The sequence below is a fragment of the Dreissena polymorpha genome, chromosome 11 (genome assembly GCF_020536995.1).
Source record: "Dreissena polymorpha isolate Duluth1 chromosome 11, UMN_Dpol_1.0, whole genome shotgun sequence".
Classification (NCBI taxonomy): Eukaryota; Metazoa; Mollusca; class Bivalvia; order Myida; family Dreissenidae; genus Dreissena; species Dreissena polymorpha.
In genome coordinates, this window is record NC_068365.1 from 27,255,514 (window position 1) to 27,274,808 (window position 19,295).

Here is a 19,295-nt window from a genome sequence, read left to right on the forward strand (position 1 = left end):
CCCTCCCTCCTTTGTGATTGAAATTGAGATAGGTCCCTACACCTTTAAAAAGAAAATAGATGAGCGGTCTGCACCTGCAAGGCGGTGCTCTTGTTAAGCATTACCGTAATTACTCATGTTTTCGGAAATTTAAATTTTCGGACAGCCCCTTTTTTAGCCTAAATAATTATATTTCACGACACTAAATTTTCGGACATACAGGTTTTGGTCCATATGTAATGACAAAATTTTGGGACATCATATATTTTACAGCGCTATTTTACCTGATTTCTGCACAGTTTTCACAGAAGACCCTTCGATGAAGGGTTTTTACAACTGGATTAAGGTCATAAAACCTGATGGATGAATGCCTGTGGGCAATGGACTGTAACATTTGCTTTATCGGGTAAATTACTATGTTTTCCAGTTATAAACAATAGGTTCAGCCAACAGAATTCACATTGATTATGGAAGAAGTGTGTTTAATGTTAAAATAAAATATCATTCAAGGAAAGAGATTGCAAAGATATGAAGTTGCATGTATTTCAAAGCAAAGAAAGAATAGTACAAAACAATGAAGAAATTGCACATGGATTTATTGTCTTATTTCAATATAATAATTGACAAACAACCATACGTGTCTCTAAATTTTCTGACATCTGTATTTAAAAAAAAAAAATTTTAGCAAAATTTTGTGACACAAATTTATAACAAGAGCACCGCCTTGCGGGTGCAGACCGCTCATCTATTTTCTTTTTAAAGGTGAAGGGACTCTCATTTTCAATCACAAAGGAGGGAGGAGTGGAGTGAAGAGGGGTGTATAGTGTGGGGTTGTGGACATTTATTACATTATCTTCCAAAAAGCGAAAAAAAAAAAAAAAAAAAAAATCGGGGGGGGGGGGTTTGGGGGGGGGGCGATGGGGGGGGGGGGGGGGGGGTTTGGGTGCGATGGTTGGACGGTATTTCAAATATAACAGTTTGAAAAAAAAATGGGAGGGGGGGGGGTATAGTGTGAGGGTGTGATGGTAATTAGTGAGATGATCTTAAAAAAAAAAAAAAAATTGGGGGGGGGGGGTGGGGTGGGGGGGGGGGTATAGTGTGAGGGTGTGGTGGTCATTTGTGAGATGATCTTTAAAAAAAAAAATAAATAAAATAAAAAAAAAATAGGGGGGGGAGGGGGGAGGGCACAGGGGAGGGCACGGGGGATGGTTTGGGTGGAGTCTATTGTGGTATGTCAGGTAAGAGTAGTTTCATCAAAGTATCAATCAAATCTAATCATAAATAAAGAAGTTATGGCAATTTTAGCAAAATTTAATAATTTGACCTTGAGAGTCAAGGTCATTCAAAGGTCAAAGTAAAATTCAAGTTGCCAGGTACAGTAACCTCATGATAGCATGTAAGTATTTGAAGTTTGAAAGCAATAGCCTTGATACTTAAGAAGTAAAGTGGATCGAAACACAAAATTTAACCATATATTAAAAGTTACTAAGTCAAAAAAGGGCCATAATTCCGTAACAATGACAACCAGAGTTATGCAACTTGTCCTTTTACTGTACCCTTATGATAGTTTGTGAGTGTTCCAAGTATGAAAGCAATATCTATGATACTTTAGGGGTAAAGTGGACCAAAACATAAATCTTAACAAAATTTTCAATTTTCTAAGTATAAAGGGCCCATAATTCCGTCCAAATGCCAGTCAGAGTTACATAACTTTGCCTGCATGGTCCCCTTATGATAGTTCATAATTCTTGCAAGTATGAAAGCAATAGCTTTGATACTGTAGGAATAAAGTGGACCTAAACACAAAACTTAATCAAATTTTCAATTTTCTAAGTATAAAAAGGGCACATAATTCTGTCAAAATGCCAGTCAGAGTTACATTACTTTGCCTGCACAGTCCCCTTATGATAGTTAGTAAGTGTTGCAAGTATGAAAGCAATAGCTTTGATGCTTAAGGAATAAAATGGACCTAAACCCAAAACTTAACCAAAATTGTCAATTTTCTAAGTATAAAAAGGGCACATAATTCTGTCAAAATGCATGCCAGAGTTATCTAACTTTGCCTGCCCAGTCCCCTCATGATAGTAAGTAAGTGTACCAAGTTTGAATGCAATAGCATTGATACTTACTGAGAAAAGTGGAACTAAACGAAAAACTTAACCAAAATTTTCAATTTTTTAAGTATAAAAAGGGCACATAATTCTGTCAAAATGCACGCCAGAGTTATCTAACTTTGCCTGCCCAGTCCCCTCATGATAGTAAGTAAGTGTACCAAGTTTGAATGCAATAGCATTGATACTTTCTGAGAAAAGTGGACCTAAACGAAAAACTTAACCGGACGCCAACGCCGACGCCGACGCCAAGGTGATGACAATAGCTCATAATTTTTTTTCAAAAAATAGATGAGCTAAAAATTATTTTCAAGTATCAGAAAACTAAGAGTTTTTCAAGATGCATGAGCAGCGCTCCTGGAAAACAGGGCTAAATGCATTAAATTTTGCAGTCCGCACAGGCTAGTCAGGCACATCACTTTCCACTTTATTGTTTAAAGCAAGTATCTTCTTAGCCAAAATCAAGTTAACTCTTTGCATGCTGGGAAATTGGTCGTCTGCTAAAATGTCGTCTGCTGAATTTCTAAAATTAGCATTTTCTTCGATTTTTTTCAAAGAATATTATCAGAATAGCAAACAGTTTGGATCCTGATGAGACGCCATGTTCTGTGGCGTCTCATCTGGATCCAAACTGTTTGCAAAGGCCTTCAAAATTCGGTTCCCGCACTGAAAGGGTTAAGGATGAAAGTGCGGTCCCTGATTAACCTGGTGCTAAGCAGCTGTCCTGCCATTTCGCTTTACATCTTGTGACAGTTACTTAAGAACTATTGGTAGTTGTTAATCGTGATTCCTGTGTGTACTGTAACATATGCGGACCAACTCTTTTAATTCAACTTTGGAGGATACAAACTGTATGTTATACATAGTAAAGTACGGTAGTCTATACAATACTTATCCCAATCTTAGTTTTAACTGTTAAATAAACTGCACCAAAAGGCAGGGTACAAAAAACAAATATGCAGTTTTGCATAGTAAATTTATTATAACAATAAAACATCTAACATAATATATTCAACAACTAAAGTAATGTTGTCATTATGTTAACATGTTTGCTTTTAATTGTGGTAGACACAGATTGTAGAATGTGTGATGTGAAAATATCTCCATGGGATGCCATGCCACCCAACCATTTTGCTGCAGGAAATTTCGGCTCTGTGTGGGACCATAATAGTGGGGATCCTGAAGGAAATAAAGTTTGCACGCTTTGATAAAAATACACTGGTATTTTGTGATACTTAAAGGGATCTTTTCACGCTTTGGTAAATTGACAAAATTGAAAAAAGTTGTTTCAGATTCGCAAATTATCGTGTTAGTTATGATATTTGTGAGGAAACAGTAATACTGAACATTTACCATGCTTTAATATAGCCATTATATGCATCTTTTGACGATTATAAAACCTGAAAATTATAAAGCGTTGCAACGCGAAACGATTGAATAATTTGGAGAGTTCTGTTTTTGTCGTTAAATTTTGTATAACTACGAAGATTGCTTATATAAGGTATAAAATACGTAGCGAATGTGTACTCGGCGGAATAGCTCAGTAGGCTAAAGCGTTTTTACTTCAGGACTCTGGCAGGACTCCAGGGGTTACTGGTTCGAAACCTGCTCCGGGCAATGTTCTTTTCCTTTTTTAAATTTTATTCTTGATTTTTTACTGGAGCTTTTACGATCCAATGTTTACATTTATCAATATAAAGCATTTAATGAATAAGTTAAAAAATGCAAAAATCTGTGAAAAGGCCCCTTTAAATGGCAGCTATGTAAACTTGTACCCACAAAATGTGTTTAGAACAGGAAATTCATGTCAAGTTAAGTTAAGGTTCCTTATAAATAAATGTATACATTTAGTCTAGATGGCTTAGCTCAAGATGTTATTTATTCAATTAAAAGTAATTTATAGGCACAGATGAACAATCACAATTGTTGTATTGCTAATGATAGTGGTTTACAGTAATTGAGTTTTCAAGTAACCAGCGATTTAAAACAGTAGACGAGAATTGTGAGTTTATTTTTACAGAAGCTTAAAAAAGCAGCTGTTTGTTTAAAAAAAATTGTCGGTCAAAGTGTCAGTGATTTGCACGCTTCAAAGGTCTTAATGAAACCTCTGCAGCTAGGAGTGATAATTTATTTGTGTCACTCTGAACAAGTCAGGGGTAAATTGCTTGGAACCTGTCCATGGGAAGGTCAGTATGTTGGTCTATAGACCGTTTCTTTCTGCACTATATCTATAGAACACTTTAACCTACAACCATGCACATGATTGTATGATTGATACTTGGGAAGGGGGGGATAGAAGAGGCCTATTTTAGGCCAATGTCACAAGGGCTTTTAACAGGATGTATTTCCCACAAACTATCATGTGAACATTTTACCTATAATCATGCAAGTGCTTGTATGAATGTTACTTTGGAGGAAAGTTAGACACCTATCTTTTAAGACTTTTTTGAGGTTACAGGTAAAAGGTCAAGGTCACAGAGGCTTGGGTCAGCACGATACTGTATCTTACGAACACTTTAATTTATGAACTTGCAACTTGGTAAAGTGATAACATGGGAGAAAAAGAAGACACCTTTTTATTTCAATCTAACAAATCAGATGTCATCTTCTCAGATTTCTAAATTGGTCTACTGGTTACTTGGGAGGAAAGAGTCGATTTTTTAGGTCAAAGGTCGAGGTCACAGGAGCTGGTAACAGGAAATTCATTTCTGCACAATATCGTGAGAATACTTTGACCTCAATCATACAAATGGTAAAGCAGTAACATGAGTACAAAGATAGATGCTTAACAAGTTTGAGGACATCAGACCAAATGCCAAAGTCACAAGGGCTTGTTTACATGTAGTGAAATTGGTTTCCACATAATAAATAGAGAACGTGTTGACCTATATCATCTCATATGCTGTTTAATTGGTAGGAAAGAAAGATGCCTTTAGAATTTGAGGTCAACAGGCCAAAAATTAAGGTCAATTGTAAGTTGTAACATAAACTTTACTTCCACACAATATCTACAGAATGTCACAAATCATGTAAATTAGTATTGGGATCGCCTGATACAAGGATGACACTTGATTTTCAAATAAAGAGATCTAAGGTCAATGTCAAAAGGACGTCTTTGCTGCGAGCAGGAAAGCATACATGTTTTACTATCATCTCTTGTTTCTTTATCAGTAATCACTGTTTATTTTTTATCAGAATGCCAAATTATAAAGGTACTTTGTTTTTTACCCGAAAAAAAATCAAAATTAAACTTATTTCCTTTTTATTATTGTTAGAAACATTCAAAAACTGTATCACAATCTTAAAACATATGAAACATTCATCAAAGTCCCATAGGCAGCTTAAAAATAAGACAAGGATTTCCTGGACAGCTACATTTCATACAAATGTGTCTACTGCCAAAGAATAAAGATTGCATATTTAAAGAAACAAGTGAAGTATATGCTAATGTTTTACACCATACCAGTATATGCTAATGTTTTACACCATACCAGTATATGCTAATGTTTTACACCATACCAGTATAAGTAGAGCTGGACGATCCAAACAGACTCCAAATATTCCTTTAGAAGAAGCGTCACTCTCACCACCTGTGAAGGTATACGCATAAAAAATTCTTAAATGTTTAATTTTTCAAAAAGGCTTATTTACAGCTGAACCTAATATAGAATAAGTATATGTTGGCTGACCTCAAAGAAAGGTTCATAAATGTATCATTTATCATAGTGGTAAAAAGAATTTACAAGTTTGCATTGTAATCAAATATAAAGACCATTTACACAATTCTGTGAATACATTATAAAATTACAGTTAATACAAACATGCACTGTTCGGCACTATGAAACATGTATGAAATCGTGTGCTTTAACACCACATTTAAATACTGCTAAAACTACTTGCCCATCATAATAGGAGATCCAAATTGTTTGAAGTGCTCAGCAATTTCATTTAAATATTGAGGTAACTCTGAACCTGAGTTGATGTGAATGATTTTGCATGGGACCTGAAATTGGAGTAAAAACAAATTTTGGTAGGTAATAGGATAAACAAGTTCTGAAGACATATTAATTGGGTAACCAAATAAAATTGTTTATATTTTGAAGAAACACTTTATTATAATTTATTGGATTAGTGCATCACTGCAGTGACCACTGGCATAACCTGACCTTAATCTTACCGGGAAATTGGATCCCTAAAGGTTTTGAGAATATTTGGTGGTTTCTCAATCAAACAAGTGCTCAAGATGTGTTAAGCAAAAACATATTTTGTTTTATTACTCTATCTGCAGAAGAACAATCACTTAGAGCAAAACAAGATAACATGTAAGTATTACGCAAGCAGAATATTTTGGAAGATTCAAAATATAAAATGCGCAATTTCCAACAACTAAATCTTCAACATACGTCGTAAAAATAGTCTAAACACAGGCACACTTCAAAAGACCCAATCCATTCTCGAGAGTTTAAAAATCTGGCAGGCTTATCCCCCATTGTGACTAGAGCTTGCTGAATGTCCAGAATAGAGGGAACCTCCCAGGCAGCCTGACCAGTTGAGGTCCTCTGGTGTTTCACCCAAGAGCAAAGTGTCTGTAGAGTTCGGTATCCACAACCCCATCCCTAGAGTAAAGTAACCGAGACCAGATTCTGTTTATGTTTTATGAAAATATTTTGGAAATGTTTACAATATTTTATCAAAACATTGTTTTGCTATAAAAATCCAACATTTGTCATGAACAAAGTTAGAAAGGCATTAGAATGTTTTAAGGTTTGAAAACTTATTTTAGAGGGAATAATATTAAAAATGTCTTAAGAATATATATTTGCAAACTTATGAAAATATTTGGGGAACAACATCAGCAATGTATTATAAACTTCTTTGAGACTTACATCAGCAATGTCTAACTAATGATCATATTTGGGACATATATAAAATAATGTATGATGAAGCTATTTGGGAATGTAATAAGCACCGTCTAATGAACATATAATTTGGGTATGACATCAGCAATTTCTGATAAACACTCTGGAAATGTTGTCAACAATTAATATCTTATGAATTTATTTGGGATTGACATCAGCAATGCCGTTTGAACATGTTGGAAATGCCATAAGCAATGTCTTATGAACAGGTTGAAAATGTCATAACCAACGTTTTGTGAACATATGTGGGAATAACATAAGCAATATTTTATGAGGATATTCGCAAATGGCATCCACAATTTTTTAATATTTTTTTTTTAAATGTCATCAGCAATATCTTATTGACAGACATCATTTTTGGGATCGCCATCCGTATTGTCTTGCGGGCATATTTGGCCATGACATCAACAATGTCTTATGAACATATATGAGAATATCATCGCTTACTGGTGCTCGATTGGTCATTGTCGGCTCGGGTACTACTTTAAACTTACATGTACCCAGTTACTCTTAAGTATACTTACATGTACCCCGGGTACGGTAAATATACTTAATCGTACCCGGTCAATATTAGACTGTACCTGAGTTGTATTCCCATCCAAAATCCGATGTGATAAAACGCGCTAACGATTACCCAAAACAAACTTCTATAAAAAAAAAACCTGCATCAACATGCTTTTTGAGTATGAGTTTCGATAATATAGAGGCCATTTTACAGAAAATTGACATAAATGTAAATATTATTAATTTAAAAAAATAGCCGACAACAACCGATTTAGCGTTAAATTTCTAGGGTACGTTAAAGTATATTTACCATACCGGGGTACATGTAAGCATACTTAAGAGTACCCGCGGTTAAATTTAAGTTGTACTCGAGCCGACAATGACCAATTCAGCCTTACTGGTGTGTCTTTTGAACATATTTGGCAATTGTTTAACAAAATCCTATTAAAACGATCCTAATCCTATTAAGTAATGGTAAAATCTTGAATATATATCATCTGCAAATGTTTAATAATTTCACTCAAATCAGCCGAAAATGATATCACACGAACAACTTGATGCACCAAATGTCATAACACACATACACAGGACAAATCGCACGACATATGTAAACAGTTGCACCGTTAAAATAAGTTTAATGGTTTGAATCGCTTACACGTACCCTATCATCAAACATATTGCAACCATAATGAATATAGTCATAATGGCCTTTAATAAAATGACAATTGTTGCCTTTATTTTCAAGATTTGTGTGAACATCTGTCGAAAATATTTCATTGCTAACGTCAATGGGTGCCGCCATCTTGGAAATTAGAAAATGGCGTCGACAGTGAGTAAATTGTTATTATTTTACAAATAAGTAAGGTTTCTTTGATGTTATATATAAAACAAATAAATCATGTATGTAAGATTTGTTATCCATATTTTATTCTAATATTAACCATTATTAATTACAAATTTACCGTTTGATTAATTTGAATTGCAGCTTGTTTTGTTATTTGTATGAAATTCGGATAGAGTTTTCGGACAGTAACTTTTAATATTGTATAATAATAATTGATTTTGTCGTTAAATGTCCATTATTCAATTTCTTAATGAATATTACATATTCACATATTCGTATAGTATTTATTCATGTTAACTACATGGATTGGAGCAAATATGGAAATGATTCGATTAGTTGTCCTTTTCATGTTCAGCTAATGTAATTTGGCATGAATGTAACATGAAAATGGTAAATAAAAGGTCAATCCAGTTTTTCAAAATAATTTTAATCCGCTAAAAGTTGCACATACCCCAGTAGAAGATAATTCCAACACCTTCAATTTAGGGGTTTGACTTTGAGATAATAGTCTATTCCCTTGTAATTAAATATTTGCAAAAATACATTTCAATCGATTTTCCCTTTTTTATTGACCACATAGAGAAACAGGATGGGATTACCATAAAAGAGAAGTGTGCTGCACCCTGTTTTTTTTCACATTAGATATTTCCCTACACTTACTTAATCATTAAAAAAATGTCATAACAAGGCAAATCAGGCAGTCCAAAATCAAGAACATTCAGACGTCGGAGGGAAACAACAGAAAGTACTAATTTGGCTATTGTTAATTACATCGAAAAACCTCTGAAATAACTTTATTGGTAATAAATCCGGAGATCTCTGACTGTATCTTAAGACATGCAGTTCCCCCCAAAATACACTTTTTAGATATGGAACAATCCCAGTATAGTCAGTCAACTTGGAAACATGTTATACATTTTATCTACAAACACGTACATAATATGTGGATTACAAATTACCAAATAATTATTATTTAACCTATTTCTTTGTATTTTGATCAATATTTCCAGAGGAATTTATGTAATAGAAAAACTGACAATTGACGTCACGCGCACCTGCACAGTTTAGACTCCGCCCACTGGTTGGCAAAAAGAGGTGGAATTCATATAAGCGCATATAGAGAAGGTTGACAAAATCATCGTTTTTAATGATAATCATGCACAATATCAAATATAATTTTACTAATTATGTCTATATAAAACATTAGCATGCAAGGGAATGCATCTTTGGAATGGTTAAACGAACTCGGGAGTGGAACACAATCTAAGAGCTTGATATGTGGTTACCACAAAAATCTCTCTACTTGGCACTTCTTCGCGACCATTTTTAGTTAAAAAAAATCTCGGACATTGAAATTCTTTCAGAATAAATTAAATTTAATGAACCAAAACAAATAAGGATGAAAACAAACAACCAATAGGTCTTTTTTCTGTACGCAACATAGGGTAACTGATTTGAACCTTTATGTCTGAAAAAACTTACCTCGTTACACATTAAATAAATTCTCTTGACAAATGTAATTGTTTTATTTAATTGTTCACACTTATTTTGACACTCTTAGTTGCAGCTTTTATATCCTGGTGTTTAATTGCACCTCTGTTCATCACAAACCGATTATCTCGTTATGATCGGATACTGTCCAGACAATTACAAAGAAAACATGGTGTCATAAAGTAAAACCCAGGGACCACAACTTGGGTCCCTGAATAAACCACATGTGGCAGACGAGTGTCTGGTCATTAAACACAAGTTACGATACCTCCATGCCATCTACATGCTCTATTGGCATATTGAGCAGTCATTTAAGCCAAATTTTAAAGCTAAAATACTGAACAGTTGCTTCAAGAAAATATGTGAACATTAAAAAAATGAAGACATTTGTCGGAAATGGATTAACAGGAACTATATATATATATTCGGCATTTTAATCATAATAATACATTGTTTAATAACTATACATTTAAAATATTGTGACATTTTACTGCTATATACGCTGATAATACGCAAATAAGGTATTTTACGGGTACCAGCAAAAGTAAACTCATCTATTACGTGTAAAGATATTGTACATTACTGCAGTGTAAGAAACGCCAATCATGAACAAAATCAATCACAATAGGGTAAAACATTATTGCGTTAAAAAAAACACAAAATATATACATTTATTAGAACATGCTATTTTTATCACTCCCTATTACTAGTAAAGCGATTTCAATATACATGCAAAGACAGTTTAATTTGCATAATATGCAGGGTTTTTCCGTTTGTATGCTAAATTGTATTAATATTGTCATTTAATGTAAAAGAAAATCACCACAATATTTAAAAATTGTAATGTATTACGCTTTTTAGGGCTTTGTTTTATAATTGATTAAATGCACCTCTGACACTATCGATCGCTGATGAAAAATAACATTATCCACACAAACAGCTACAAGTATAATGAAATTAATACATTTTTATTATTGTTGAAATATAATTTATTAAAGTCTTACTATCAGAAAAAATACAGCTAATTTATTGTTTTGTTTTGTGGAATTGTCAGTATTTAGTCTTCTGTGGCCAATTGTATAAATCTGGATAACTCTTATCCAGTGGATACCTTTTGGTTATCTTATCATAAAATTGAAGATAACCAAAATATATCCGCTGGATAAGAGTTATCCAGATTTATTGATTTATACAATTGGCCGCCGATCACATTTACCCTATGGTTATAACTACTTCGTATTTTTATGACGAGGAAATTTGATTTGTGAATACCGGGTATACATCTATTTGGTACTAAATATGATCTATTTGCACTATATTTTAATAGTTTTAATGTTTAGTTCGATCTTATTACCAATTTATTGACTTAACGAGAGCCCTTTATACATGTTTTACGTTTCTGTAACCAGTGTTTTTGCCAACCAGTGAGTGTGCATGCGCAGAAAATCCCGAATGCTAACAATAACATTCAACTGGTCTATAGATGAAAAATTATACTGTATGTTTGTATACAAATAAAAACTGGAGGGGTTCTGAAACAATTTCTAAAAAAATATTGTATAATGTAAAAAATTGGAATTGAGCTTTAACATTTGAGAGAAATGGTTTCAGATTTTCACAATCCTTGCTTAGTGAAGGAAATTACATGTGTTAATTATTTAATATCTTTCAGTCTACAGAAGCAAGTACATCTCATGATGACCCTCACAAGAAGAAGAGTCGACTGGATAGATTTAAAAATCTGGAGTTGAAGATGGTAAGAAATGTTGATTGATTTGCTCATTAAAAATATGCATTTTTGTTGTATATAATTTCATGGGTGGAAAATGTCATGTTTTTTTTCTTATCAGTTTTTTTTTTAAGATTTGCATTTTATCCATAAAACACTTATGTATATAACAACAACAAAAATTAGCAATTATCATAAGGCAATAATTTATCAATGAATCCATAACAAGACTTGAGAGCTTATGATATGGTGAACTGACCAATAGAAGCACCAACAATCCAGCATTGCATCTTTAACTGAAGTACCATTAGACTACATTAAGTGTTACAGAAAATGTTTTAATCATTTTGAATAACTTTAATTTGATAATTATTTCGCTTGCACTTACTTATTGAAATTAGTGCACCGAATGGCTCTGATAGGAATATATGTAATAAGCACTGACATACGAGTTTTGTACACCTTAATTGACATTACACAACAGATTAACACCAATTAGCTGTCGATGTCGTTTAACCTCTTAGCGATTGAAATCAGTTAAACGAACGGTTGAATAAAGCAATCAAGATGTGATCACCACCAATTTTCTGAAAATACATGAAGTTGCATAACATGGATTTACCCCGATTTGAATCAGAAATGGAAGGTTGGAAAAAAACAGGATCCAAGCACCCTTGCGTTATATTGGATACTTGCGTTATAATGGAGCACGTTATATTGGAGTTACAGTGTATACTGGTAGTAATTATTACAATACATCATTACATAGATTGTTAGTACTATCTGGTCCTTGTTTTATCAGAATGAAGCTCGCAAGATGAACCACCAAGAGGTTGTTGAGGAAGACAGGCGTAAGAAACTGCCAGCAAACTTTGAACAGAAGAGAAAATTCATTGATTGGGAAGAACAGGAGGAAAAAAAGAGAAAGGTTCCTTGTTATTAGTTGGTCGCGTTAGCGGCCGACTAAATTTACAGAGCATATTTTGCAAATCAGTATGTGCTTAGAAGCCTTAAGTACGGTAAGAACCGCAACTCACTCTGCTAGGAACGATTACTGCTGCCTGTCTGCAGCAGACGACAAATGATTCTGCTCTAGCAACGAGTGTATATACCAGATTGTAAGACGACATAAGCCAGTCTAGTGTTTATCATTGAAATCTGTACATATTGGCTGCTTTCAGGGAAAACGGGGCTTAATGCACGTCACATAAGATTAGCCTGTGCACACTGATTAGCCTGTGCAATGTGCACAAGCTAATCAAGGACGACAACAGTGAACAACTTTTGTGCTTTTAGCGCTTTGTTATATACTATTAATTTGTGTGGGTATTATTGCTCAACCACGAAATCAAATGTTCAATGACCGCTTATATCTGAGGTATTGTATAAGACACACAAAAAATTGTCCAGTAAATATGTCAAATCATACAAATCCACACAATTTCATTTCAATGACATTAAACGGATCTTTGGGTATCAACCAAGCATTTTCAAGTTTGTTCCAAAAAGACACATAATACTTCTTCTAACCAACTGACTGTCTCACGAGTGTCTTGATAAGCCAATGGCTTGTAACACTAGCATGCGTTGTTAAAATATACCTGTTTGAAGAGTGTTCCATTTTCCCCTGAATTCTACTTAGCCCTTAAGAATTGATGCCTACAAAAATTATGAGTCTCAAACAGAATTAGTAGTAGATTTGTAATGTTTGGATCTGTTATAGACATATATGTATGTGTTTCAGTACTATTTTGTACACCTCCTTTCTCAATAAACAATATTCCTGTTATCAACTTAATGTCAATAGTCTTTCTAAAAATAAAATATACAACACTATCCTAATCTAATAGACTTGTATAGTGTAAACAAACTGAATTAATATGATCAGCTCAACAACGACCAGCTTAACTTTAAGATAATTCTTTATAGTAACACGATAAAATAACATCACTGGCATTTTTCCATTTCCTTTTACAGAAAGATAGTCATGTTTTGAAAAAAATGCTGCAGTTCATGGACACAGTAGGCAATTTATTTGTGTGTGCCTAGCAAAATCTTTGTGCAATAAGATCTGAATCACATGCTGCGAAAGCAGGCTTTAAAGCATGTGGGTAATGTGTTGCTCCAGATTAGCCTGTGCAGTGAGTCTGCACAGGCTAAGTGTGCAGTGAGTCTGCACAGGCTAAGTGTGCAGTGAGTCTGCACAGACTAAGTGTGCAGTGAGTCTGCACAGGCTAAGTGTGCAGTGAGTCTGCACAGGCTAACTGTGCAGTGAGTCTGCACAGGCTAAGTGTGCAGTGAGTCTGCACAGGCTAAGGAAAGACAAAACTTCCTGTTTAACTGGAATGTTCCCTCAGAAGAGACTTCCTTTTAACAAAAAAATCAATGAAAGCGTAAAGTGTTGTACCTGATTAGCATAAGCAGACTGCGCAGGCTAACCTGGGACAACTAGACACATGCATTAACATCATGTATGTTGTAGGAGGCAGAGGCGCGTGGGGAGGACTATGACAGGGTCAAGTTGCTGGAGATAACAGCCGATGAGGCAGAGAAATGGGAACGAAAAAAGAAAAAGAAAAACCCGGATCCTGGATTCTCAGGTATGTAGTGAATTAAACTTATTCCCTGTGTTGTTTGGATGTTTGGTTTGATTATATTTTTTTAAAGGTAAGGACTTTTTTCCTTACTTTGAGAGACCTCAGATAATGCCTCTTACATTCAACTTTTGGTTCTTGACAGGTTTGTAACATAAATCAACCAGGTATGCTTGAGATGAAATCATATAAACATTACAGCATTTTCTTTTTCCTCAATGACTCATATACAAGATCTCTGTGAACAATACCTCAAAATATGCTGCCATTGATAAAAGACACTCACATGTAAAAGATATGTGAAGACATTTCTTGTGAACCACAACCAAAGTACATGATTTTCATATACAAGTGTCTACTGTATTAAAACAGCAAGTGGCACTTTTTTATGCATTGTAGAAACATCGTTAAGTACCATATCAGTTTTGAGATATCATGCATGAAATCGTGAAGATCGAAGATCAATCGTCGGTGTCAAAAATTGAATTTAGCATAGAATTTTCTTGCTCCTACTTTGTACATTCTTCTCCTTTTTTACAGCGATTGACATTTTGGTATCTCTAAAGTCTGTAACAAGAATATGTTCCCAAAGAAATAAATCTTAGAAAGATGAAACAAGAAAAACATAGTAGTTTCATAAACATTAAAATGCACTCTTATATGCTATGTTCCTTGTTTGAGATTGAGATTTATATGATTAAATAAATCATGTATTCATGAAGAGGTTTCATGTCTGATTTCACATGTAAATTAAACTTATGAAAAGATGCTTATACAGTAATATGCATGCTGGTTTAGCAATGTCTTAGGGTTACTTGTTAACCTTTGTTGGTACATGTGTATTACCATTATTCCATCAATGAACTTTGCTTTTCAGACCTCATTTGAGGAGTTTTAAAAGAGAAGTGTCATTTCAATGATTGGCTAATCAATATTTATGAAAACAAATTTTTGTCAGCCTTTTATCCCATGGTATAGACATGTAATGTTGTGACAACGGAATCTATCTGTGGGTTCCATCGATGAAACAGTTTCGGCTGTTAGTTTTAGGGACTAAAACAAGTCTAGACAGGTCAAAGACTCACTGTGCTGTTCTCCATTTCAGGCTACGAAGCGGCCACATTGAGAGCGTATCAGAGGAACACAAAGAACTTGAAGCCTGATATGCAGGAGGTGGCTCGACAAAAACACAAACTGTACGTATTGGCTGAAATACAATATGTGTCTAGCTCTGGGAAAACCAGGTATAATGCGTGCGTGAAAAGTGTTGTCCCAGATAAGCCTGTGCAGTCCGCACTGGCTAATAAGGGACGACACTTCTGCCTAAACTGAAGGTTCATAAATTGTTGCTTAAATCAAACAGCTTTACAAATATTTTCAATGGTAAGATTGAGCTAAAAAATTAGCAGTTTGAGTATTTTTTTTAAGGACCCTGTTTACTTTAGGGATAAATTTGATAGAACAATTAATGAAATGGATTCTATTTGTTTCTTAAATAATTATAAAAAAAGGCCAAAAAGGAGCAGTTATATGTACTTCCATTCATACTTGTTTGGTTGCTGCTCAATTCACTTATAAGTGAATTTATTCTTTGACTTTATGAATTTTTATAGTAATTGTATTATATTCATTATTCTAATCGCTTCTTTATGTAATCTCTTATATTACTCTGCAGGGGTGATGATTTCTATGCTGGGACGAACACTCTGGGTCTCACACAGGTCAAGGACAATCCAGAGGCAGTCAACAGAATGGTGGACGACCTGGAGAAACAGTGGGTCCTTCTGTTATGTTTTATTGCCATTAGCCTTGAAATAACATTTTGTTAACCATTTATCACTTAGTTAGTATTATCACGCATTAGTAGTCACTTAGAATTAAATTGAATTTAGACCTTTCTTACTAGATTCAAGTTTTAAAGGCTTCAACTCCAAACGTTAGATACTGATGAGCCACAAACAGCATAAAACCTGAACAGACTGCAAGTTACTCGCAGGCTGTTCTGGTTTTATGCTGTTTTCAGATAGCCAATGTCACTTTGCTTTAAATTGGGCAAGAGTTAAATGAAAGCAGTTTACGTCTGGTGGCCTGGGCTTGTTTCCCTAATATACATATACTTCAAACTTCAAATACCATCTCCCAGGTGTTAGATATTTGCTTAATATAATGGTATGATGGTCTTTTCCAAGATTGATCAAAGCATTACAATGATCACAGTTTTGCATTCCCCGCCACATAACTCACATGATTTGTGCGGGGATTGGTGATGAAATCCTTTCTGCGACCATTCTCCCCTACCTTTGATTCAAGTTGAGCAGTCGTATGTTACTCACATAAGTATGGCTCCTTTGGTCATTGTCGACCTGAAATGGCTTGAAGTCACCCGGGGGTTACCCCAGGGGACATGAATCGGCTTCTAGTCACCCCGGGTGACTTCAAGCCATTTTAGGTCGACAATGACCCAATGAGCATAAGTATTAGCTCCTAGTGCTTTCTCTGGCAGTTGGTTAACTGATCGCCGTGATATGACAAAAATATTGATGAAAATGAGGGAAAAAAGTAATGGTATTAATAGTGAGATTTGATTGGAAATGTTTTCTCATTTACTCCATTGGACCATAATTATTTTTTCTTTTGAACATAAATGTCTTCTTCAATATGCAATTTTGTGACTTATAGTTCTTACTTTTGTACCAGATTTTCATTACAACAAATGAACAGGTTTTTTACAATCATAAAATGTAAGTCTTATTATGCGTAATATGAAGGTTCTGTTCTGTTTTCTCTATAATAGCTCACCCTGTTAATGTTATGATTAGTCAACTAAATGGAGTTCTAATCTGAGAATATAAAGGCAGTCCAAATTACATTGTTATCTTGCTTGCTAAAGCTCGGTTAATTATTTATAGTTGAGTCTCCTTCTGCTAAAAGGGAGTTTAATGCATGTGCGTAAAGTGTCATTCCACAGGCTAATCAGGGACGACCATTTTTGCTTCTATGGTGTTTTTCCTTCAAAGGAAGTCTCTTTGTAAAAATCCAGTTTATGCGGACAGTGTCGTTCCTGATTAGCCTGTGTGCACTGCACAGGCTAATCTTTGATCACAATTTAACCCTTTGAGCGCTGGAACCGGATTTTGAAGACCTTTGCAAACAGTTTGGATCCAGATGAGACGCCACAGAACGTAGCGTCTCATCAGGATCCAAACTGTTTTCTATTCTGATAGTATTCTTTGAAAAAAAATTGAAGAAAATGCTAATTTAAGAAATTCAGCAGACAACATTTTAGCAGACGACAAATATCCCAGCATGCAACGGGTTAAGGATCTGCCTTAAGCCCTATTTTCCCAGAGCGAGGCTTATTTTTAAGTGAAATGTGGCCTTACAGGATTGCCAAGAGAGCCAAATACAGCAGAAGACGTACCCATGATGAAGATGCTGACATTGACTTCATCAATGAGAGGAATGCCAAGTTCAACAAGAAGTTGGAGAGATTCTACGGCACATATACAGCAGAAATTAAACAGAACTTGGAGAGAGGGACAGCTGTTTAGTGACGACAATAACTTCCTGTGGAAATTGTATTTTTGTATTAGTCGTATGGTGTGTTCACACATGTGGTGCAACATTCATCATGATCTTGTACCATTCACTTATTGAATTTGATTAGGTTTCATCAGTTTTCCAATGACCACATTGATATGGTAATTGAAGTCTTAACAGTTGAATTCTCCCACAATTTCTCGAAAAGAGTGAATGGTGACAAATGTCAAATGTGCGATAAAAGACAGTGTCAACGTGGCTTTATTTTTTTTCCATAAAAGCCATTGAATGCATACAGTGATTTACTTCATAAACAAATTTTATGTTAAATTTGCTTCAAGCCTTAAGAAGACCTTTGTAAATCTGACTATGTAGAATTGTTGAGATATTCTCTTAACCCTTCACCCTTAGATACGTATTTTGACGCATTTATAGTCATATAGAAAGTAAAATTTAATAAAAGACCTTTATTACTAAATTAAAATTTTAAAGGCTTCATTACCCTTAGTTTCTGATGAGCAGCAAACAGCAGAAAACCTGAACAGACAGTAAGTTACTTGCAGGCTGTTCGGGTTTTATGCTGTTAGCACATTTTCACTTTGCCTCAGAGTGGGAAAGGGTTAAAAAAAAAAAGCTACCTATTCTTAAAGTTTTCTTCTCTTCAATACCATCAGTTTTCTACTCATCTCCATCAAACTTGATCACAAGGTTTAAGTTATACTAATTTGCATTTGTCAGCTGTCAACTCAAAGAATTGTAAAGTAATAGCCCTCGATTTATTAAAAATTTGCTCTTTTTCTTTTTGTTTCTTTTTGCCACACAGTTTTCGACTCATTTACAAAAATGTTTTGTTATTTCAAGATTGCTTTTATCTAAGAGCATATGTTACTAATTTACTACATGTAATATCCTATGACATTTTAAGATTCTGATTCATTAGTTCTAGATACCGCATACATTTTTTTTAAACAAATCACATTTGTTGGTTTTATTTATTGAAATGTGTATTGTTTTTTAACTTTCGTTTTTTTATGTAATATTTTTACATAATTATTTTAGATGAATATGGTGTAAATAAAAACAGTTACATAAAATATGTTTCCAATCATATTTATTTCATTAAAAATATAGATCTGAGTATAAGTGGTGCTTTAATAGGTAAACAGTGCAAAAGATCTCACACATGTGAAAATGCAAAGGGTTAACATTGGGATATGAGTGCATCTAGTATATCACAGGCATCTGAGAAGCTTGCTTAAAAATATATGACAGTCATATATATCAGTCAAAACTGTAAAATGCTTCATAAATAAGGTCAATTAGGAACATGAAGTTTGGAATTAAAGTATTTGTGAATTTATCACATCATTAAAATTATATATTTATAATTAATACAATATGAAAATCTTTATGCAACAAACAAAACAAGAACGACAATAAAAGCACTTATCAACAGATTTGTTGAGGATTGTTTCATTCAAACAAGATTATCTTAAGAAAGAAGATTATATGGTAAAGCATGCACATGATGCAGATTTTAAGTTGCCTCAGAAAGGAGTGTATGTACACCTTTGTGTGTGTTGA

At 34.2% G+C, this 19,295-nt stretch overlaps 2 protein-coding genes across 2 annotated transcripts; one reads left to right on the forward strand and one right to left on the reverse strand.

Moving 5' to 3' along the window:
* Positions 1–1,320: 1,320 nt before the first annotated feature.
* Positions 1,321–8,329, reverse strand: LOC127850498 (ufm1-specific protease 1-like). Its single transcript, XM_052383587.1, has 5 exons — positions 8,175–8,329; positions 6,494–6,706; positions 5,991–6,093; positions 5,610–5,680; positions 1,321–3,269 (listed from the first exon to the last, which is right to left on the reverse strand). Exons 1-5 carry the CDS (start codon positions 8,313–8,315, stop codon positions 3,126–3,128), a joined length of 672 nt encoding a protein of 223 aa, XP_052239547.1. The 5' UTR covers positions 8,316–8,329; the 3' UTR covers positions 1,321–3,125.
* Positions 8,263–18,418, forward strand: LOC127850497 (pre-mRNA-splicing factor syf2-like). The gene is made up of 7 exons (XM_052383586.1): positions 8,263–8,342; positions 11,521–11,604; positions 12,380–12,505; positions 14,060–14,177; positions 15,277–15,367; positions 15,847–15,945; positions 17,557–18,418. Exons 1-7 carry the CDS (start codon positions 8,331–8,333, stop codon positions 17,720–17,722), a joined length of 696 nt encoding a protein of 231 aa, XP_052239546.1. The 5' UTR covers positions 8,263–8,330; the 3' UTR covers positions 17,723–18,418.
* Positions 18,419–19,295: the final 877 nt, after the last annotated feature.